This window comes from Manacus candei, unplaced genomic scaffold (assembly GCF_025592945.1).
Source record: "Manacus candei isolate 608988 ecotype Guabito, Panama unplaced genomic scaffold, ASM2559294v1 h1tg000011l, whole genome shotgun sequence".
Lineage (NCBI taxonomy): Eukaryota > Metazoa > Chordata > Aves > Passeriformes > Pipridae > Manacus > Manacus candei.
In genome coordinates this window covers 8,957,831-8,982,043 of record NW_026138059.1, presented here as the reverse complement: position 1 = coordinate 8,982,043, position 24,213 = coordinate 8,957,831, and the positions used below count along the sequence as shown (strand labels likewise).

The following is a 24,213-nucleotide window of genomic DNA, read 5'->3' as shown; positions in this document are numbered from 1 at the left end:
CATAGATTTCTGCTGGCTCAAGCGAGAGTCTGCTTTGAGATACATAGGTGACTTTTAAAACTGTGATTATTTCAGATAAGATTCAGACTACCAGGACTGTAAGTTTAATTCTCTTCAGGGACTTCTGACACACTGCCACAATACTATATGCTTCAGGAATATTCAAGTGGTGGGAAGGCAAATGTGAAGGGTATGACGCATCCCATTCTAATAAAACCACTCTTATGATCCACTTAAAAATAGAGGTTTAATGTTCAATTATTTTCTTTTACAGGTCATACATATGGGATGGGTAAATGAGAGACTTGAAGGAACTGATTCATCTCAACTCTACAAATTCAAGTTTCTGGCACTGAAGGGTTCGTCCTTCTATATTTTCAGCACTCCACCGGTAAAAAATTAATATTTTTGTGGCAGTTTCATTGTAAATGGATATATGTTGGTTATGTCTGGGTTTGTCTTCCTTTATCAAGTGAAGTTGTCAGCTGAGATTTCAAAATAAGTTAAAGCCAGAGATGCCACTGAATTTCAATAAGCTTTAGAAATTTAGCCTCTTTCAAGGTCCTCTGAAAATCTTACTGTACCTGGATAGTTTAAAGAATTCCTGATAGGGAGTGTTTTGCTTTTTGAAGTTGCCAAGGTCAGGTTTTCCTTTGGGTGGTTATGATACCAATTTTGCCACCAAAAAGGCGCAGAGAACTGCTCAGAGACAAAAGTTAGTCTTTAAGCAGCGAGGTATATTTATTAGGCAACGTTAGAGAGCAGCTGGCTCGCGCTGGACAAAACTGCTCTACCTCTCCAGTGAATTTACAGGTTTTTATACCATTTTTACAGGTGATTGCAACATGTTTACATTAATATTCATGTAATTGCAACATCTGATTACAATATTCATAATAGGCGGAGTCTGGGCGGAGTCGGGGTCTTCAATTTGGGGAGAATTCAGGAGTGTCGTTGCTGTTTCTTCATCCTTTGGTGGTCGTTTTTACTCCTCTTCCTCGGCTGAACTTTTCAACTTTCTTGATTTTGGCAGACTTAAGGGTGTATTCTGCAAGATTCTTGGACCCAAGTCTTATTTTACCCCCTTATCTTACTCAGGTTGGGTGTGTGTGTGCATTCTTTCAGTGTACAGTACCATCTAACCTCTATCCTAAGTTCTGGCAGTGCATCCTAGCTAAGTATTGGCAAGGTTCTTTGTGCTTTCATTTATACTTATATTTTTATATTCTGCTTATATTTTTATATTCTACTTATTCCTATATTCTGCTTAGAATGATTTTAGCTCTCTACCTGTTTTCTAGGTCTTGTCTGGCTTCAGTTAGGCCTAATGTTTCTTACCTTATTTATTCTAAGGTATTTGTATATGAGTTAGGAGTTACTCTGTTTTCTTAAAGACAAAATACATCATGAAATAAACACCACAAATACTTGTGGATTTTTCACACAGGCAAGGGATTAAAGTATTACGGAGAATCCAATGCTAAGTGTATAGCCTGAAAAAGTCTTGCTTGGGTAATTTACGTACCTAGTAACAAGAATTCTGTTTCACAGATGACGTACCTAATACTTTTCTAAAAATTAGTTTAAAAGAATGAAACAGAAATGAGCTGTAGAATTCTACACTGTTAGAGAAGAGTGACCTATACTTACCACATGGTAATGTTTAATCCCTTCTTTCTTTTTTTCTCTGGAGAATCTTTGCTTTAAACAAATGAAAAAGAATAAAATGTGTAATTAGAATGCCATTTCAATTATACAACTTGCTTACAGTTTTTCTCAGAAGATGGTCAGTCTCACAGTTTTGTCTGGTGATCCAAAGAAAATCTGACCCTACAGTACCTTTGAGAAGCACATACTTTTCAAAAGTTATTTATGAACCTCAATGAAATGCTATAAGTAAAATTTTCCCCTCTCTAGATTGAAATTCTTAATCCAGTGATTCCTATCAACTTCAAGCATTTTAAAATAGCCAGTAATATTCCTTTTAAAATGAGACAAGACATTTGAGAAAATCAGGGGTTCTCCCCCTCTAAAACTTGGGGTTTTAATATGTTAAGCCGAGGAACTAAAATTTGAGTAAATTACTACCATCCAATTAAAATGTAAAAACAGTGCAGAAATATTAAACAAATAATTAACACACCCCATGAATGCTTTTCCTCTATAAATTTTAACCTATTTTTAAGATACATTTTTGATATAACTAGAACTATCCATCTACATGATACTAACAACTTCAGAATAAACAACTTCATTTACCATGTTCAGTATTCTGTTAAGAACAGACAAGGGAGGATGACTGGTGGTGTTAGTACAATGTTACTTAACAGAATCTGATACACTTTGCCATGTTTCTGCACAATTTATTTTTTTTTTGTAGAAACAGTGGCTTTCAAAAACATGAACAAAAGGGACCCCTTTGGTCAATGTGTTATGTCATCCCAATACTATGATACACCAGTAAGTGTCACAGTCTTTAAGTCATAAAAGCTGTTGACCAGTTTTGTTGCTTTTTAATCGTTCTGCAGATGGTTTTTATCAGAGGGAAAAAAAACCAAACAAAACCTCCAAACAAACAAACAAGCAAAAACCAAAAAGAACCCCAGCAACCACCCACCTGAAGAATTCAAACACAGATCGAAGACACACTTTGAAGCTGATTATCAGTCTCCTGAGGGCACCTTGAGCCCTGGCTTTTGCTGACCCCCTTCCCTGGGGCTCACCCCAACCTTCCCACAGCCCAGGATCCCATTGCAGCCCCACCAGTGCAGCAGGGCCAGTCTCCAGCTTAACAGCCCTGTCCTGCCCAGCCATGAGCCCCAGTGAGCCAGGGCCACCCAGCAGCCCATGTCTAGGCCTGGCCTCAGCCCATCCCTGCTCCCAAGGAGATGCCTGGTGCCCAGAGTTGGGGATGTCCCAGTCCCCCTGGCTGCCATGCTCCTGGCTGGGACATGTACTGGGCCTGGCTGGGATGGAGGTCACTCTCTTCATAGCAGCCCGTGTGGCAGTGGGTTTCTTGTTTGTGGCCAAGGCGGTGCTAACACACCAGTGTTTGGGCTAATACTGAACAGTGCTTGTACAGCCTTTCTGTTGCAAGCTGTTGCACCCCCCAGCAAGCAGCCTGGGGGTGGGCAAGGCAGGGAGTGGGGGGGAGACACAGCCAGGACAGCTGACCCAAATAGGCCAAAAGGGATATCACATACCATAAGACATCATGCTCTGTGATAAAAAATGGGGATTTGGTCTTCAAAAGTAGCCATTGGCTGGGCATTGGTCTGCCTTGGATGAGCAGTGTGCAATCACCTTTGCTTCAATTGATTTCTTTTTCTTTCCATCACTTATTAAACTGTCTTTATCTTACCTCAAGAATTTTTCTTAATTTTGCTCTTCCTATTGTCTCCCTCACCCCATGGCAGGGGACAGGGAGTTAGTGAGCAGCTGTGGGTGTGTTTAGCTGTTGGACGGGATCAGCCCACTGCAGGGTGATGGGATGGGAATTAGCTGGCAAGGACCCTACCCTGACGGACCTCAAGGGAGCTCCAATGGCATCCAGGGAGCCACCAATCCACGCTGTGCCCTGACACTGGTTCCATGTCACATGTCCCAGCTCTGTAGCTGTGCATAGACCTCTTTCACAATTTCTAGAGATACTTAATGAATCAATGTAGCATATGAGAGTATCAATGTAGTGTACACAGAGCAGATGACCTATAAGTTCTACACTTATTCTTATCTGTAACTTTACTACTGCCTGTAAAGGGCTCTAGTAGAATTTCCACTCTTTTTAATTCCATTGTGTGTAAAAGATGACGTGAATGTAAATGCAAATGCAGCTGCTAGCTTTCATAAGAATGGATAACATAGTTACCATGAGCAAAAATAAAGAAAATTGTGGAAAAATGTGGGTATTATAATATGAAAGAAATCACTATGGCAAGTAATATTCTATTTATACATTATTTCTGCGATATCTCAGATGCTGTTTCCAAAAATGTAGAAGCTTTACCATAGGAGTATGTATCAAGAATGATGTGATTAACAGAGAATGGTCTTTCTGCATCCCTGAAGAGGCTTATCTGACTGTATTTAAGATATTTACAGATTTCATTTACAGATTGCTATATTACAATTGTGACACATTTCTGAAAGCTGCATATCTGAAAAACACCATTGAACAAATAGAAATTATTCTTTTAATATGCAAGCAGTATTTTATTACATTCTAAAAGTATCTGTATAATTCCTGACAATTTTCAGATATTGAAAATGTCCTGAATTTTTATTCTAGTAGAAATTGAGGAGAAAGTATTCAAAATTGTCATTCAAAATAGAACTATTTTATATGTCATTGAAAATTTCCAGAAAAAAAAAATTGAATAGTTTGTTTTTATGGAATATGGGCTATATGCAGGAGATGTTTATAGTGTTTCATTTTTTATGTCTTCCTCGTAGTTCATTAGAGTTTTTCAATTAAAGTCTTCAAACAACCGTATCTTTGGATCTACTGTGTAACCCTTATATTAGAAAACTATCTTTTTCAATGTGATTAAATAAATAGCACTGAAGTGATTTACATGAAGGCAACTAGGCAATCACTGCATGTGCTGCTTGGAGTTTTAAGAAAAGAACAAATATGAGAATAATATGAAAATAACAGAAGTAGTTCTACCTTTGACAGACAGTACAGAGAAGAGAAGATTGCATGATGTAATTCACTCAAGCAGTGTTTTAATATTAGAGAGTACTGCTGTGTAAGTTCTAAATACTGGTAATTTACATTATGCATTATGTCAATGTAACATATTAGGAGAGAGGTGGCAATGATCTGAAGGGCATAGACTTGACCATGAATGCTTTTGGTGAACTTTCTAACTTTACACCCAAGTCTTTATCTTGTTCACATATTTGCCAGATCTGACTGCACTGTAGTGTGTGTTTTGCACTATGCAGTTTTGAGTTGATTTGGGCGTCTTTGGATTCTTATAATGCCATGTCATAATTCATCTCAGGAACATGTCTTACTTTCTTCTTTTCCTTTTTAATATCTTCTAATTTTGTTTTTAATTATTTTTGCTTCATTTTCTTTTTCCATTGAGGAGTGAAGAAAATAGTGAAACTAATTACTGTTTAACTAGACGTTACTTCTCCCTAGACCTTTCTAGTACTTTTAGGCAGATAGGATACTTCTGCTTAATTCTCAGATAATGCAGCATCCTCTGTATTTCAGTAGTAAATATTATAGACACTGTGATCTTTTTTCCCTTAAGTTTTATTCTTTAAATTTATTCATTGTTTTTTTAATATTTTGAGGGGCTCTGGAGAATTCTAGAATCAGATTCAGTGTTCAGAGAAAATCGAAGAGTATGTTATGTTCATTTTGACTTTAGCAAGTTTTGAAGTGTGACTCTTTTACGTTCACACCATGTTTCTTTATTTAATGGTGAGCTCTGAACAGGCATGAGAGTCTTTTATACCTATTTTATAATAACAGAACTCTTGCCTAGGGAGTAACTTCTTGAGTTTGTTGTTTACTGCATGTGTTTGTTAAAATTAGTTTACTCTTTTCTCTCTATTTTAAACCATGACTTTTTAAGAAAAGCCAGTGATTAACACACACATTTAAAACTAAGTATATTTGGAATATGAGCATGAACTGATGCCGAGATCACCTGGTCTAACTAAGTAAAACTAGATTTTACTAATTTATTTATTTTCAGAACTTACTGTAATGCCATTTTTTAAAACATGAGGAAATTGCAGAAACTCATGCTAAAGTAAAAAGTACTTCTGCACCACTTGGAACTTCTGTAACTCTACATGCTTATTTCAGTCTCTCATTATGTGCTTAAAATTGTAACTTCACATTCCTATTTTTATATCTTTGTTCATTTTTTGTTATCTTTTTGATCAGCTCTGTTTTATCTGTTTAAAAATGTGTTATTTTTTATCTATTCTGAATATGCCTTTTTGAAACATTTTGTCAAATACTTCATAAAAAATAATTATATTGTCATGCCGAAATAATCCCAAGAAACTGCAATTTATAGAACACCTACAGGAACAGTTCCAAGGGGAAATAATGAGAAGAACTATTTTATTACCTAAGAAATATACTTCAGGATCTCATTTATCTTAGTTACTTGTTACCCAGGTACTAAATATGTGATGATGGATAACCTACAATAAACTGAAACATTCTTTAAATCCAATGAAGGATAGTGCCCTTTTCATGAACTTTTCGGATTATTTCCAACTTTTCTCCTTGACTAGAAGTATATGATTATTCATGATTTTTTTAAAAAGCAATGCAGTCTATAATAATAACATTTTAGACTTAGACATACTATGATAGTTCTGATAAAACTATGAGTAATGTCTCTTTAGATTCTACTCTACTGTCTCTTTAGATTCTACTATTCCTTTGTAGTACGTTTGTTTTGCCTCCTTCAAATTCCTCTCGACATGTCATTTGTGTTCTGATCACCTTGCAATGATATTTAGACTGTTTCACTCTTTAAGTGTGGTAGCCTTTCTCTGACATACACAGTAAAACAGAATCTTGGCTTATATACAGTTATTATCATCACTAGCTATCTTTTCTGAAGAAGTCATAAGAGGTTACACAGCATCAAAAGATCAAAGAGATGCACAGGATAATGGGAAGAAGTCTGAGGTATTCAGAGTGAATTTAATGGCACAGCGGTGTCATCATTGTCCATCATTAATAGCAGCAAAGAATCTCAACAGTTTAAATAATCTTCAGGAATCAAAACAAATTATATGGGCAAATGAAAGTACATTCATATCTCAAGAGTTTTTAGGTTATAGCCTGTGTCACTAAAACCAAATTCATAAACAGCAGATTAAGTTGTGGTTTAGATTCTTGTCATTTTGTTACAATTCGGTTTAATGGCTTAGATTTGAAAAAAACCTGAAAATTAAACTTTAAAATAAATTTTAAAAAACCAAAACATGCTGATCTCCATGCAAATCATCAGGAACAATATTGGGTTTTATGGGTGAACTATGTGCTATTCTGAACACAGAGAAAAAGAATCTGTTATTGAATTTCATAGGTTTTTCCTAGTTAAGTTTCATCCACATAAGCCAGACGTTTTACAACAAAATTTTGCTTTACCTAAATAGTTTTAATTTGATTTTTTCACTTTTTTCCTTTTGGGTGGAAGGCAGGAACAGGACAAAGCTCTATCAGCTCTAGAATTTTAAAATATCCTAGTTGCTATTAGAGTTATCAAGACAGTAATTTCCATGTGCTAAAGACCTAAGAGTTACAACTTAGTCAAATTCTTCACATATCTCTGCAGCCATTCCTGCATTAGCATTCCCCAAGAGCTAGAATTTTGCTCTAAAATATATAAGCAAAAATAATGTGTATTCCCCTTGAATTTTTCCTGTGTATAAGTTCTTTTTTGCTTTCTTGAACTAAATAGGCTAGGTACTGTTTTCAAAAGAAAACAGATTATCACATTGTATCACAAAGTAGAATTTTGGTAAAAACTTTAAATGTCATTCTTACTGTCAAGTTTTAACAACCTGTCATGTCAACAGGATTAAGTAATAAAATCAAAAGAAAAGAAAAAATAGGTGTTTTTTTATTATTAAGCACATGGTTGACATGGTTCTTAATTTCAAATATTTCAGTTACATAGTCCTATTTAGAATAAATACTGAGTTTTTGCCTCTCTAATGCATGTAAACTCGGACCTGAATTTAGGAATACATCTTGTTCTCTTTGTTGCAAGATTTTTTTAAGATTGAGACATGACGCTGAATGACTTTGTGTTTGAAACTCTGAATTCTCTGTGTTAGCATCTTGAAAAATAAATATGCTCATGTAACTTACCACAGAGATTGAAAAGAGCTTTCCATAATACTGGTAAAAAATTCAATTAAATTTTTTAGTATCTTTTAATTACACTAAGACTACTGTTTCTGTAAAAATTGAATAGTATTTGACAGTATTTTATAATGCTGGATATTAAGTGTAGCAATGTGCCTGTATTTAAGCATCCAGTAGAATAATGATGGGTGAAATCTTTTTAGTTTTTTTCATCTCTACAAGATTTTTGAATAAATAATGTGTTGACAATATTTTCTTTTGATGTTATAGGTAAGCACACTAGACTGGGTACGAGCTGAAAAAATCTATAACCTCTGTGAGGTTCTATTTAAAATTCACAAGGTAGGTTTTCTAATGATTACAGTGGTATTATTTAGTAAAGAAAGCTTGTTTTTTCGTGTTGATGATAAGCTCAAGGTAATCTTAACTAGGAGTAACTAACATTCAAATAGTTCATCTGTTTTTATAAAAACTGTTTGTAATCTCTAGTACATTAGCTGTGCAAGTAGAAGAGCATATGGAAAATGGATTAAGCTCCAGGTGAGCAAGTTACTCAAATGCTTTCATATTGAAGAAAGTTTTCAGTATTAGAGTTGGTTGTATGAAGTATCAGTGAGACACACAGCTAGGCATAACAAGCATAAGCCTATTTTTTCTTAGTGACTCAGATTTTTGGGCAAACATGGTGGAAAATACTCTTGCTGTATTTTTTGTTCTATATAAAAATATCTTTATTTAATTTCAGTAATTAAAAATACAAAATTATGTCCTCGTTATATCGTTTGTAATTTGCAAGTATTACAGTAAGTAATAGTACAGTAGGTTTTACCTTACAAAGGGCAACATGTTGGATTTGTATTCCATAGAATTCATTTTCTTCCCCCAACTTGATAGAATCATGTCTTCTGTCTAGTTTGTCCCAAGCAAGAAGTTGGGGTAAAAAAATCAAATAATTGAGTTGCAGAATATATTTTCTGATAAATTGCATCAGATAGATTAATTTTGTTTTCTACCACCTAATCAAAAACTGCTTTGGAGGTGAGATAATGCTAGATGAGAGCCTATTTGTCTAGGAGAGTAAAGTCAAATATATTTTCAGGGAAAAAAATAAAAATTCATCTTTTCAGATAAAATACTGTTTCACTCAAAAATTACAGCTCAGCTTTACTTCTCAGTGGCTGCTGTCCTTTCTCTTTTGACCATGTACTCATGCTGTGGAAAAGGCAGCTTGTTGCCCTTTTACCTATCCAGATCCTGCACTGAAGGAGAAGTGCATATGGTTTTGGTGAGGGGTTTTTGTTTTGTTTTGGGTTTTGTGGTTGTTTTTGGATCTTGTTTTGATGTTGTGGGTTTTTTTGGTTAGTTGGTTGGCTTGTTTTGCTTTGTGTTGTTTTTTTATTTTGTTATTCAGTTACTCAGGACATAGGAAGGAAGGATTTTGGTCAGTGCCATAACAGGAAAAACAACAGGCCTGGAGTTCAGGACTAGACCTCAGCTCCACAGTGCAAGACACAGGAGCACAGCCATACAACTGAGTTTATGTGGGCAACTGCAGGTCCTGCCCATCACTGAGACATCAACAAAAGGCTTAATATTTTTTAAATTTTACTGTTTGCTGATAAATATATCAGGCACCAATGAAATGTATACTCAGTATGCCTTTTGAAAAGATTTTGCTGTGGCTTGAGTTTTGGTTTTGTTTTTTTCTCCTTTAAATATTACTGCTTAAACTCAGTCCTTTCTTGAATATTATGGTAATTTCAAGGATATTCTGTCCTTAAAGCAACTTCTGTGATACTTTTTCATTAAGAAAAAGAAGTGGGCAAATAAACTATCAAAAATTCAAATCTTTAATGTTCTTGACATTTTAATAAATGAATGCTTAATTGCCAGTCTTCATGAATATGTTAGCTAAAGTGTAAAAGCCCAAGTTCAACTCTTTAACCTCTTTTATGTTGATTCTTTGATATAAATGGCAGTGAGACAAACTGAGCAAATCCAAAAAGATAGGAAAAAATCTTAAGGGATTAAGATTTCTGCATTGCCTATGAAAGATAGAGTTATGTTGTAAAAACTCCTGTTTGGGGAGGGTCTTAAGGATTTTCAGAAGCTGGTTAGAATTAGCACAGAACTGTGGTAGAGTATGCTATTGTTTCTTCTTATGAAAGATAGATTTGAAGGAGAGGTGCTCTTATTACATATCTAACTGTAAGCTTCTCATCTATGTTTATTATGTCACAAAGTTAAGCATGGAAAATTAGAACCCCATATGGAATTTATATTTTGAAACAAAATGTTCGATATATATTAGATTTGTATGTGTGTATACATTTGTATAAATACACCTGTTTGCATAGACAAACATGCATATGCAAATATGTGAATTAAAACTCACATATATATAACATGCCTTGCATATTCGTGGACATTTGGTGATAAAAAACAGATAATTGAAAATGTAAAATCTTTTATCACAGATGTTTATTCCTATATCTTGCCTCATAATTCATTTTTATTGGAACTTGTTTCTAGGGCAAGAATATTAGACAAATTTTTAAAAGCCAGCTGTCTTAAAAACATTTTATTTTCTTTTATTGCCTGGTATTTTCAGATAAAAATTACAAAATATTAATATAATAGTCTACCAACTATATGCAGTATATGCTGCAGCAAGCTGTGAAGCAGATGTAATACCTGTCACTCCATAGCAACTGAACACCAGAACATATGCAGTATTTTGTTCAACTTCCTTTTCCACAGTCCAAAGGAGTGTTGTGAAAGAGCTCTGAGTTTCCTCAATTCTCTTCTCTCAGGTAGCTGCAGGGCCAATTTTGTCAACAAAGTGCTGTATACAAGGTGCCCCATGAAACACCCATAGCTCCTCAGGCTAGAATTGAGTAAATTACATGAGATTGCATGTACCAGCTTTATGTTAGTCAGTAATTCACCAGCACAAGCAAAATTTTCAGTTCCAGTCTGAGTATTTTGATTCTGTTTATGAATATGAGAGCAGTACACAGAGGAGGGTGTGGTAGCAGAGCATTTCTTTCCTCTGCTTTTTGTTACTAAACAGTGGATCTTCACTGCTGCCCTATGAGTATACTTGAGTGTGCATATAGAACAGGAGGGACACAAGCCCCTGAACATTAATTTTACCTGTATCAGAATATTTTAAATTACACTTTGATGCTAAAATTTTAGTTGTTCATTTTCATGTGCATAGAGTTTCAACTAACCTCAACAGGCAATGATAGGCTAGTAGAGGATAGAAAACTAAATTGTAAACCTTTATTCAGCTTATCCTGACTACAAGATTCTAGGACTTGGGTACAGCACAAAGCCGCATGCTAGTCTTTTCAAAGACACCTAGATCCAGTTCAAACATGACTGCTTCTACCTCAGATCTGCTTCACTAGAGTCAAGTCTTCCAAACCTAAACTGTAGTGTTAGAGAAAAACAATTCTGTTTGTGAGTGACTTTGGAAAATAATATAATTTTCATTGCTAATTATTTTGTTCTTTCTGCCCCATGATATCATAAAGAAAAGGAAATAGGAAAGGGCCCTATCTGATAAACAGAAATTTCAAAATATGTGTAATTTCAAAATTTAGGCTGTGAAAATAGCTAGATGTGTAAGTAATAGCTTTTTTATTTAGTTTTGTTTTTCTCTATATTTATGCTAATCAATGAAGTCTTGAAATATTAGGGAAGTTTCTTATATGAATTTGTTTTCATTTACAAAACATTCTATTACAGAGATATTTTTATTATGAAAGTTTAATGTGAAGTTTCTCTTCATTATCTTGAAGGTGATGGCAGGATTTCGCTTCGTTCTCCTTGTAGTCACAGAACAGCATTGAGGCTATCACGGGACATGCTTATGTTGTCATTTCCAGAATTAGTTAGTCCTTGGTACTTGATAAATTACTGCATTCATTCCTTGGGGTTTAGCATATTGGAACCCAATTAGAATGGCTGAATTATGGTCTCCTGTAGAGCTGGCACACAGCTCTCCAATTGTATTCAAAGAGTTCAGGGATTTCCTTCCTTTTCATTGTAAACAATATGTTGGTATAAACTCATTTTAAATTCTGTATGTATTGCTTAGGTAATTTTTGACAGTATTTTTGAAACTGCAGAAGTAGCTTGGATTATGTGATACAGGGTAGAGTGAATAAGAAGCAAAGAGAAAAGTCTTTGACATTATTACTTAATTCTTAGACCATTTCTTCAAGGTAATTAATGCCATTATGCCATAACATACCCATCACTTACAGAAGACAATCACATACTGCAACATGTCTTTCAGCTCTGGCTTGCTGATGATTGCTGGCTACAAGCAAACATGTATTTAGGTATTCATCAGGACTTTGATCTTGAAGACCAGAGGCTGTATTGTTTCAGTGTTATGGCTGGACATGGCAAGAGTCATTATTTCAATGTAGAACTGGGCAGTGAATTGGCAGTGTGGGAGAAATCATTTCAAAGAGCAATTTTCTTGGAAGTTCAAAGAACCGGGGTAAGTAATGAATAATTTAAATCCTGGAGCCATTTCATCGGTAAAATAAGTATAACAAATGTTTAGGTTATTTGTCTGTTTAATAACTGCATTAGGTTGATACCCTCCATGACTAAGGATCTAAGTACATTTTAATACACTGAAGGCTTCTGAAAGCTTCATCATCATATCAATTTTTTTTGTCAATGACTATGTAATAGCAGTCAGTGAGCATGTTATGACAGCTTAAAAATTGGAAGTAGTAAGTTGACCTTGATTATCACAAACTGAAAATGAATAAATTTTACTACTGGAAAATTCTCTGGAGTTTATTTAGACCACCTTGAACATTTTCTTCCAGAAAGCTTATTTTTCTCTCACGTAAGATAAATACGTTATGTTTTACCTAATTGTTCTCTTTTGAAAGAAGAACTATTTTTCTGTTATATTGTTAATTGTGAATTGAGATTGTGTTTGAACACTCAACATGAAAGCCAAAGGAAAGTTTGTGATAGTCTTAAATTCTCAAAATTAAACAGCAAATTATCACTTTCTACCGGCTAGTAAATCTAGATCCATACTCTCAAGTGAACTGAAGGTATGGGAGTGTATGGATAGGCCTTCTCCAATTAAAAACATGTTTACACAGTTTAGCACAGATGCAAATTTGATTTGGTATGCTCAGGTTTGCAGGAACCTCCTAGAAATGTTTGAAATACTGAGAACACTGGATCACAGCATTGCATTAGCACAGTTTGCAAGGACCAAGGAGTCCCAGCACAGGTGGGATTCTAATGAAGTTTCTGGGTTCTGACAAGGTACTTGCTTAGAACCATTCTATTTGTCTCTTCAGACTGATGGAGTAACAAAAGAAGAGTTGGTAATGGTAATGCTCTTGCTCCTGCACTTCTGAGAAGGGATGCAGTTTTTCAGGAAAAAAATTGATTCTTCCTGAAAAATTGCTGGGCATCAGGGAAGGATTAATAATGCATATGGAAAATTCATAAAGTATTTTCTTACATGAATTCTTCAAGAAATTATGATACAACTGTTTGTCCAGTCATTTAATTCTCCTATTTATTATCCATATAAAAAACAGATAACATATAATTAAAATTAAGTATAACAAGGGTGGAGATTAGCTGGTTCTATATTTGGTTAGATTTTGGAATATTCACTGTTAAATCTCAAAACTTGTTATTCTTTTATATTGTAACAATCTTAAGGAATTATTCTTTGCTTGTAGAATGATCTTTTGTGATTTGAATCCAACAATCTTCTAGACTCATTTCACTCAAAAGATGTTACTATTTCCTGCAGCTGCAGTTTAACCTATCTGAAACCTCCAGGAGAGGTGTTCAAATAAAATCCTGATTACAGTGTTTAAATCTCCATATGTGTGTTCCGTATCTTAATTTTCTCTCACACAGTTGGATAGATTCAACTTCACTATAAACCACTATGTCAGTAGGGTGCAGAGTGCTACGGTCACTCTCCAGCAGTGAAAAGTCTTCTGACTCCAGTATTTTCTTTCTTCCTTCAAAATATAAATGCCACTGTGAATACCTTTCTTTTCAGAAGTATGTCAGAAGCAGCACGAATGAGGTGCAACTTAATATTATATAGATTATTTCAAGCCATAGAAAAAGAACTGGCATTTCAGTATCTGGAAAACTGAAGATGTGTTAGGGTGTCTGTTAGTATGTTAAATTGTCCATTAAAGTTCTTTCTTTTGGAGAATTTTGGAAATTCTTTTTTATTCATAAATGATTGGGCAAGATTCATGGCAGGTGTTAGATTGCACTGTGTCATTTCAGCCAGTCTTATTTAAATGTGGTTTGGTTCTGTTTACTGGTGTTAGGATTATGCCTATGAGTTGTTGCTAACCTTGTCCTGTTCATATCCTTTGTGTTTGGTGTTTCTATAATAAGAGCTATATTTCTAAGAAGATTCCATCCTTATACAGTTTATGAAAAGAATTTTTAAGGTGCAGTGGTCCTTTTGAATTTTAGCTGCCCATGTTGTGTGGGCTTTTGTTATACTTTTCTTCTGAAGATGGCAGCAGCGTTAGATGACAGAAAGAATACAATAAAGCAGGAAGAAACCCCCCTCACAATACTATTCCCCTCTCAGCTGTCTTAAAGCCCTATTCTAAGAAACTGTGAAATTCAGTGACCCTGATGAAATTAGTTGATTTAGAGCAATGACAGCAAGAAAACACTTTAAATCCATGTGCTAGAAATATATGTGTTTTTTTACTGGAAGAACTACTGTAGTTGCTGCTGGCGTAACTTGGACAGATGGGGGCAATAAAAATGTGATAGAAGTATGACAGAAAGGCAGTTGAAAGGGGGAAAAAGTACTGTAAAAAGTATTTCCATGAGGCTGGTAATAACAGTCAGTATTGCCATGGAGGAAGATAGGCAGTGAAGTCCTCTGAATCATAACTTGAAGATAAATCTTCTCCCACAAATCCTAGCAAGAATATTTGTCTCATCTGGAACATCCGAAAGAGTGCAGGACCAGTAAATGACGCTCAGATTAAGTAATTTATGTCCTTTTTTTCTCCAAGTTTTTACAGTGTAGACAATCTTTAAAAATAAAAAGCTAGCACATTTTCCAGAGCTCTTACAAATTCTTTGACTGTTTTGGTTGGTCTTGTCAATACTATGGGATTTTATTCCATGTTTTTTCAATGATATCTTTTTTAAATTACTTAATCAGTATTCTTCCCTTGCCTCAGACTGTTCTTTCAAAAGGAAATTATATTGACTCACCTGAGTCTTATGTGATTGTTAAATTAATGCAGAAACATCTCAAAGGGATGATTTGGATCAGTTCTGTTCAACAGGAGGATGGAGGAGGATAAATTATCTGGCAGTGGACAGAGAAAAGAGTGACAGTGATATGTTTCACTGTCTGCTGCAGAAAAAACAGCAATTTTGGCATCTTGAAACCTTTTGCATTTAAGCTTAGTTACATGGCTGGAAGAAGACAAAGAGGAATCTGCTTCACAAATGGAAGAACTCTCAGGAGACTGAAAAAAAACATGCATGGAAACTCATCTACCACAGCATTTCCAAAATACCTGCAGTTGGTATATAGTGATGAGACATGGTTACCTACTCTCCTCACTTGCAATTCTAACACAAAAGAAAGTTTTCCCGCCATGCTTCCAGCTGTGATGCAGATGCTACAAGTTTTTTCCAGTCTTCATACAGTTGAATAACCTAGTGTCATGAAGCCATTTGCTTTGCTTGAACAAAAAAATTGTTGTTTAATATGAGTTAATCCAAGAATTAAAATAGGTTGGATTCCACTCAGTTATAACAGAATATTCAAGGAGTTTCGCTGCCTAGTTACTTTCTGTGCTTAAAGGTAAGTACTTCTAGTGAACTTCCTTCTGATTTTTTCTGTGGTTTTAAGGGCTCATCTTGACAGACAAATAAACCTTGGGAATAATAAAATTATAATCTATATTTGGTGAGGTCAGGGATATGAAGGTATTGTGCTAAGAGAAATGTTAGCAGTAAAATTCATGTTCCTGGAATGACACAGATTCCCCCTGTGAAGAATATACCTTACAAATAAAATAAAATGAAACAAAAAAAAAAAATAATGAATGTTGCACATGAGAATGACATACCTTACAGTATACTTAGTTCACCATCTTCCTTCCCCAGACTTTACATTTCCCTCTATACACTATGTGTTTTCTGGGCTGATCTATATGAAATACCTGAGGAATCTACCATGTTATTGATTGTTAAAAATCCTCTGAAAGGATTCACTAGAACTAAATCAAAACATAAAGAAGTTAATAGAATATTTTTAACTGATTTCAATAACCTTTCAAGGAAACTGGTATTTTTTCTCATTTAGTTGACTATATTCTATGAATATCACTGTAGTAGAATATCTTTAGCAGCTCCAGAAAGAGTCAAAATTAATTTATGTATTTGCATGTTTATTCTTTGTCCACTGGAGATAACAATAAATTCCTCGTTATTTCAAAATTAGGAGCCAAATGGGAAAATTCTTTGCATAAAAGTTCAAATGGCTTCTAAACAATTTTTTTGTGCAACCGAATATCAATGCATATTTAGCAATGTACCTTTGTATTTGCTTAAAGTTGAGCATTCAACAAGCCACTAAGAATGTAAATATTGATATGTGGTGGTCAGGAATGCATATTCCTTGCCTTCCTTGCACGGCGGCCAAACTGCATGTAAGTGTGGAATTAGCCCCACCTGAAACTATTTTTTATCATGAAAGGTAAAAGTCCAATTGAAGATTTTGGATCTCAAGAAAAGTGAAGTGTTTGTGATATTCAGATCCAGGCAGCCTAAAAAGAAGTTCAGTTCCTGGGTCTCCTTCCTGGAAAATTACACAAAATGTGTTTTCTAGTCATTTTTCAGTGACATTTTGAATTGGTCCTACTACAACTCAAGTTAGATGTAATCAGAATAGATCTTAGGGACCATGTCCTCACTGGGACTTGGTCAGAGATTAGTTATCTTTCTACTTTTCTTTCTATCTCAGCTTACCTAAATCTTCAGATTTCTAAGATGCTCAGGACACTTTGGCTGTCTCAGTAACTCTACCATCAAAACAAACACACTCATTTTTTCTAGGCATCTTTGGGAGTTATATAGTTCTCTAGAAACAGTAGTCTAAATCACCCTCAGACTGAGCAAAAGAAGTCCACTTAAATTAACAAAATCTAACAGAAATTGGGCGGTCTGAATAAGAACTATTTGTCATTTCTGGCTTATGAATCTATTAATTCTTCATGGTGAACTGAGAAGACGAGTAAAACAGGATTGGTTGATCACAGTGTAAGCCTTGTGACCTGCGAATAATATATTTAAAATGCAAAAATATTAAATACAGTTGGCAATGCTATCTTACTTTTTTATTCTGTGATGATCACAAAGCACATATGAAACAGAATTATATGTAGGAATGGAAATACACTAATTTCAGAACTAATTTCTGAGGCAAACATATAAGAAAACGGAATATCCTCATTGCATTCAGGTGAGATATTAAATAGCATTTGGATTAGGTTGGATTTATAGTGTCGTTAAAAGATACCAGTTCGTTATAAGAAGCACTCAGTTTAATTACACAATTAAATTTTAGATTGTTTTCATTATGTACAGAAAGCTTATTCCAATTCCAATTTAACTGGTCATCTTTAGAAATGCTGTTAGATTCTAATTAATTTTCACAGTGATGCAAAAAACCCACCATTCTCCAACACAAAGAAAGATACTGAGAGCTATAGAGATTAATCGTAAATACATTCGCAATTGTTAAATTACTAATAATTTAACAATTCAGATAACAGATGAAAATCAAGCAGTGCACCTATTACAAATTTTTTTAAAAAGAGAATTTACCATTTACAAAGCTATTGAAATCAAACTTGTTTCTATATTCTGTATATTAAACATGATTAATATGAAAAAAATGACCTTTACTAAAAATAGTAATATATTTTTAAATTATGAAAAATTTCTATTGAAAGAGTGCAGGCTTAGATTACATATTAGGAATGAATTCTCTGCTGTGAGGGTGGTGAGGCATTAGAACAGGTTGCACAGAGCAGTTGTGGATGCCCCATCTCTGAAAGTGTTCAAGGCCAGGTTGAATGAAACCCTGAGCAACCTGGTCTAGTGGAAGGTGTCCCTGCCCATGGCAGGTTGTTTAGAACACAAATCATTCTATGATTCTTTTAAATCTGTCAAGAAGTTACTGTCATGGGATTCCAAATTTATACAGTAATATTACCTGTAGAGTAATATCTAGATTTTTTTATATTTGATTTTATGTTTCTAAAAGTTGGCATTCCCTATTACTCTCCACCTTTATTAGATTCCTTTAAAAGAATCAAGCAGAAAAACAAAATCCCATTGAAGCATCATTGATTCAAAACTGAATTTTTTTACTCAGGAACGTCTCTTGTTGGTATTTCTGATTAAAATCCCTTTTCAACAGTGAAATTCCAGAATTTATAAATCACCGGAGAAGAAAAAGACTTCATTATATAATAACAAACTGTATCAAAACAAAGTCATTGTCTTTGCTGAAGTAAACCAGTAGAGTTCCTCTGGTTCTTTTAAAACAAATGGTACCAACCTGATTACTGTGATTGCCACTGAGAATCTGCCTCAGGTATGTGAAAATATACTTGGGACAATCTACAGGTAGGAAACTGTTAACATTCAAGTCACTGTTGAATCTTGGTTTTCTTTGTGGAAAAATGAGTTGCTACAAAACCGTGAAGCTATTGCTCAAACTCAGAGATGAAGAAGCACAATGTCTTCCTGACATAAGCCAGGGCTAAAGAACACACATTTTAAATTTTGCCTCCTAGGAGATAATCATTGCTAAGCTGCTGCCCTTAGATTTTATCCTCTTTCCTCTATTTATCTCACTGCCTTTTCCTATAATAAATTTGTGCCATAGTCTGCATGTTCAGCAGAGGAGGTAGCAAGTCTTCCTTCTGTCAGATTTACAGTAGCCATCAGTTCATATCACAGAGAGATTGCCATGGCCAAGAGTAGGCATCCACATCTGCATTATCTGCTTGTCTTGCCAAGCAATAGCTGAACCTACAAGTTGACCTCAGTCTTTCTGTAGGAACACAATTCTCTATGGAGGAAAATTTGCTTCAGCCCACAGGTGCATGTAGCCTTTGTCTCTCTGGAATGGTGGTTTAATGCCTAATCTCAGTGATGCTGAATGTTCCTGAAAAGGCAGGCTGTCCAAGGAGAGCTCAACTAAGCAAACCATTTTTGCACTTAGCTGCAGTTAGTGTCATGAGCATTACGAATTAAAAATTACAAATAGATTAGATCAGGTAGTTATTTCAGTAGATGCACTAAAGGCAAAAGTTCTGAGCTTAGCAATATCCTGAGAAAGCCAGCATTTAAAATGCAGATATATTAAGAATAGGCATTATTTTCTAAAAGCACTGAGCTGGCCCCACTTCTACTGAAATAATGGAAACTTCCTTTGAAAATTATAATGAAAATATAATGAGCTGTTATTTGAGTACTTTAAAAATCTTACTTTTAATGCCAGAGTGTCTCTTGCATGTATGCTGAACCACAAATGTTCATCAGTGTTTAAAAAACAAAACTATAATGTCTTCTTGAAATCATCAGATTACAGCACTATCATTTACAAGAGAATGTACTTTTTTGTACTAATATCGAGCAAAGTATTTTAAAAAAAGAGTCATTTTAGGGCATTAAGATGCAATTCCTTTGACTGCAGCAACAGCAGGACTTGGAGGAATGTAAAAGATTTTTAATCAGATCTGGTTTGTTTCAATTAAGTGGTTTTATTTGTATCTATACATAATTATAACATCTCTGTAACCTTTTAATTGTGACATGATGAATTCCTTAAAGGAATGGGCCAATGAGTGGATCTGCCATGTTTTTTAAGTCAAGGTGATATTCATTTGATCACGCTCAAAGACATTGTTTCACTGTTCCTTTTTCACAGTTATCTGGAACAGGAATACACTTGAGCTTTGGAAGTGTGTTCTGGATGAAATTTCTGGACACTCTTCTGCTTTTGATGAATGTCAGATTCATTGTTGTTTCATTTTCTCATATGTAATGCAGATTCAGAGTGAGTAGGCTTTTAATGTACTTTGTAAATGTCTCCCGAAAGTTTTACTTAAAAGGTGATATAAAATATTTTATCCTAAAATAACAGAGGTTTTTTAAATATCAGAAAGCCAAAACATATGCATTTTTAATTCAATTATTTTGTGGTTTTAAAGAGTTTAAAAAGCAATTCTGCTTAGCACAAGTAATTCTATGCAAAAAGACTGTTGTAGAAGATTTTGCAGGCTGTGCTCTGAATTATGGGTTTTAATTTTGCCTCCTAGTAAACTCTCTGTATGTGGGCTGAGATATATTTCTCAATACAACCATAATAACTCTAGTTGCTCCTATCTTCATCTCCACGTTCTACTTAGATGTTTTTTTATGCTGAAATTCAAATTTTCAAAAAGGCTTTTTCTTGACCTAGCTGCTTCCATATTAAGGCTTTTACCAAACTGAATGGTAAATACATTGGATGCATTAATACACCTTACTCCTGTCACTGCTGTCTGACTTAATAGCTTGTAAAAAACTATAAAAAGCTATACAAAGTCTTCATGCAAGAATCTGTGTTCCAAACTGTCTGCTGTTGATAAAATTTTTTTCCCTCACTGTCACTGTGTTTTAAATGCTGATGTGCATTGTTTTATTTCTAATGCAGAATAAAAGAGCACATAGTTTAGGTCCTTCTGTCTTTCAGGCATTAAAGTTCCTCTGACAAGTCCTACAAAATTCCATTTTATGCATATACTAGCACTGACAGAAAGACTGAAAAAAAAACACTTTTAAATTAATTATTAATTAATTAAAAATTATTTTTTCTATTCAAATTGGCAGCCCTGAAGTCTTTTGTTAATATGATTGTAATGTTGACCAGTAATTGATTTCTAGGGAAAAAAAATACCTCTTACAATTAGAGTCAATTATTATGTTAATCTTCAGTTTAATAGAGAATGACAAAGAAATTGCTTCATATATGTTTAGCTCATTAGAATTCCACTCTCGTCATCTGTACACATTTCACTTTCATAACACTTTAAGAGATCATGGACTTTGTGGAAAAGTTAACTCCTTTAAGAGGGAAAAGTGCTCAGTTTGGGGTATTTCAAGTTGTTCTGTTTGGGATTTTTAGTCAATTATTTTTGATCTTCATATGGCTAATGTCAAATTATTTAATATTTTACATTAAAAAATAACAGGTAAATCTCAAATAGCTCAAAAGAGCTTTGACATTAACTTTTAAGGGTTTGGACTTCATCACTAATTTAAATATGCTAAATGCATGCACTATTGTTATATATTCATTGTATCTATATTCATTGATAGTTAACTATAAAAAAAGGAAAAAGACCAGATGATGATGGCTGTTTTATTATATATGAAGTAGGTGCTGTTTTTACTGAACAAACAAAAGTGTGTTCTCATGAACCGTGTTATTTTACATGTAAAAGGGGTGAGGTGTCTCTGGAAAACAATATTCGAAAAACATATTCATTGGATTAATAATAAAAGGTTAATTTAATTTTAATGTAAGTACTCCCCTTTCTAAGCAAATTCAAAGTTTTATTAAGATTTTAGCATTTATTATATTGATGTCATATTATTTTCACAGAGAGGCTTAGCACACGTTTGATCTTAAAGCGAATAAGTGAGCACAGTGTGCAATATGTATACTATACAAATATGGTTCTTGCCTTAATGTTTTACTGTCTGGTTATAATTTATTTTTTAAAAGTATGTGTTGAATTCTATATCATGAATATAATTAGAAATAGTGTCTGTGTTTCCACTTACATGCAATAAACCTTTACAGCCCATCTTAGAGCAAATGTATGTCTACATGTATAAAGCAGTTAACAGAGTAGCAAAGAAAATGTATAGTTCAAGTGGTGGAGTGTAATGGTATTGCCTACTTTCCACTTCCTTTTTGGAAAATAAACAAGGAAAACCATGTACATGCCAAGTTTGTTTTCATGTAAAATAGAAGACCAGTATTATTTCTGTATTTTGGCTGATCAAAAACACTGAAATTCCTGCTCAAAAGAACATAGTTGAGTCCAAAATGAATTAATGTATTGCATATGAATGCTGCAGTTAAAGCAAAATGAGGTTTTCTTCACGCAAGGCTACAATTAACCACAATGTAGCCAAGCATCAGCTGAATTTTTTAAACTGTAAACCTGATGAGGTGTTAGGAACAACAGCTCCAGAGTTAGAAAATGTCCTTTAAAACAGATATACACTACAGATATACAACTATATTTCTGAGTTGCACTTAGATGAACAACATCAGTGAGTCTCCTTTGTTCCTTAAAAACCTTATTTGCCAGAAAAATTTAGGAAAAGGAATACTGTCTGAAAAAGGCTGGTAACTGACCCACCTGATTCTTTAAAACTGATCTTAAATGGTATTTCTTTTACTAAGAGTATTTATTGATGACCTCAGAATGTGACATCTCGACAGACATTAATAGTAATCATGATATTAAAGAATTTTACTGAAAAACATAAGCAATTTGAGCCACTATTTCTTAAACAGAATACAATCCCACATCAGAGTAACAGTAAAGACTGTGTGGCTTCAAAAAAGAATCCAGAGATACTACATTGGACACCTGTGGCAGAACTTGGGCAAATTTAGGCCTTCCAGCTAAAGCATTGCTTTCCATGTGTATTCCAGTAACCACAAAAGTCTATTTCATGTCCAGATTTATTTAGAAGCATTTGGACTACCCAGTCCCAGATGAAACCAAATGTACTTATACCTTCAGCCTACCCCAGAGACCCGTATGTGTGTGGAGAAATCAGAAGGCCTCTGTCTAATGTGGAGAGCACGGTTGCTTTCTTATGCCTTCATACTATGGCTGAGTGTGGACAAGGACCTCTATGGATAGAAGGAAACTGAGTAAGAGGAAGCCTTTCCTTCCCAAACCATCTGTGTCTGGGCTGCAGTGGTGCTTGCTACCCACCAAGTCTTTTTGCTTCCTACCTCATCACAGGCCAGTGACTAAACATGAAGTGGTCCCCCTTTCTGTTTGTGCCTCAGGTTCTGCCTGTCACTTACAGATATTTGAGGTATATCTGTGCTTTCCTCTTGGAGTGGAAGTAAGAAAGTCTCTCTTGTTGTCTTTTCCCATGCATTCAGTCTCCAGTTTTAGCATTTACTCACCTCTTGGCTTGGGTACCTAACACCCATAAACCAAATGTAAAGCCCTACTTGTTATGTTAGCAGATCTGTTCAGAAACCCATTCTCTCTTCTGAGGGACAGAGTCATTGTAACTGATAGTCATAAAAGCTGGTTTGGGAATTAGTTGACCTGTCATTGAACATATTTGTGAAGTCTCTTCTCAGTGTGGGACAGAATCCTACATCAGTCTTTGTTTTGGACTACTGAAGCAAACTGTCCCTTGTCCTTGCCCTTTTGTAAAAACTGATGGAAGATACACATGAAAGGAGCTTTTTTTTTTGTTCCCTATTAAGAGGTAATTAACCCAACTCTTCCGTGCTAATTAACTTCTGCAGATTCCAAGATGTCTGCACAGTCATGGAAGACTAATTGATAGCAACCATAGTAAAAAGTACTAAGTTTCTCAAGCCTCATAGTATTAGTTATCTGTAGGATCAAGCTGGGATGGAAGTGTCAAGAATTTTGTAGGTGGGAATGAGAGGCAAGGAAGATAGAATCACAAAGTCATTTAGGTTGGAAAAAACCTCTGAGATCATTGAATCCAACCTTTACCTGATCACCACCTTGTCAACTAGACCATCTCTATGTCTAGAAATCTCTATGTCTGTGGGAAAGAGATTGAGTGTATATGTGCAGTCATTGTAACTATTAAGCCTTCTTAGGGTCTTGGACGAAGATACTAGTGCCAAAGATACATTAGTGTCTTGCTTCTGATCAGTGACAGGGTGTCTAAGAAGTTCCTTCTATGGATGAATCAGAAACACTGTTCTTATGCTATTTGGACAGTGATATTATCACCTTAATGATCTTTTCGTGAGTTAAAAGTGTATGCTTTGAGACACTGATACCTGAACAATTAGACAGGTAAAAGCTTTGTAATTGTCTTTTATTACAAATATAATTATTCCACAAATCATTATACATTGCTCAGAAAATACTGATTTAGGACGTAAACTACAATTATCTTAGCTGTTGCAGTATGAGGCCTATTCTCTTCCTCTCTGTTGTCTAAACTGTGACTTCTGAAGCTGGCTAATA

The 24,213-nt window shown here is 34.7% G+C and overlaps 1 protein-coding gene across 2 annotated transcripts in view; it reads left to right on the top strand.

Moving 5' to 3' along the window:
• SNTG2 (syntrophin gamma 2) overlaps positions 1-24,213 on the top strand; it is a 146,528-nt gene that overhangs the window by 109,663 nt on the left and 12,652 nt on the right. For both annotated transcript variants that reach the window (XM_051778116.1, XM_051778117.1), the window contains exons 12-14: positions 275-391; positions 8,132-8,203; positions 12,171-12,380. In XM_051778116.1, coding sequence (XP_051634076.1) covers positions 275-391; positions 8,132-8,203; positions 12,171-12,380 — 399 coding nt within the window. The remainder of the gene's footprint in view (positions 1-274; positions 392-8,131; positions 8,204-12,170; positions 12,381-24,213) is intronic.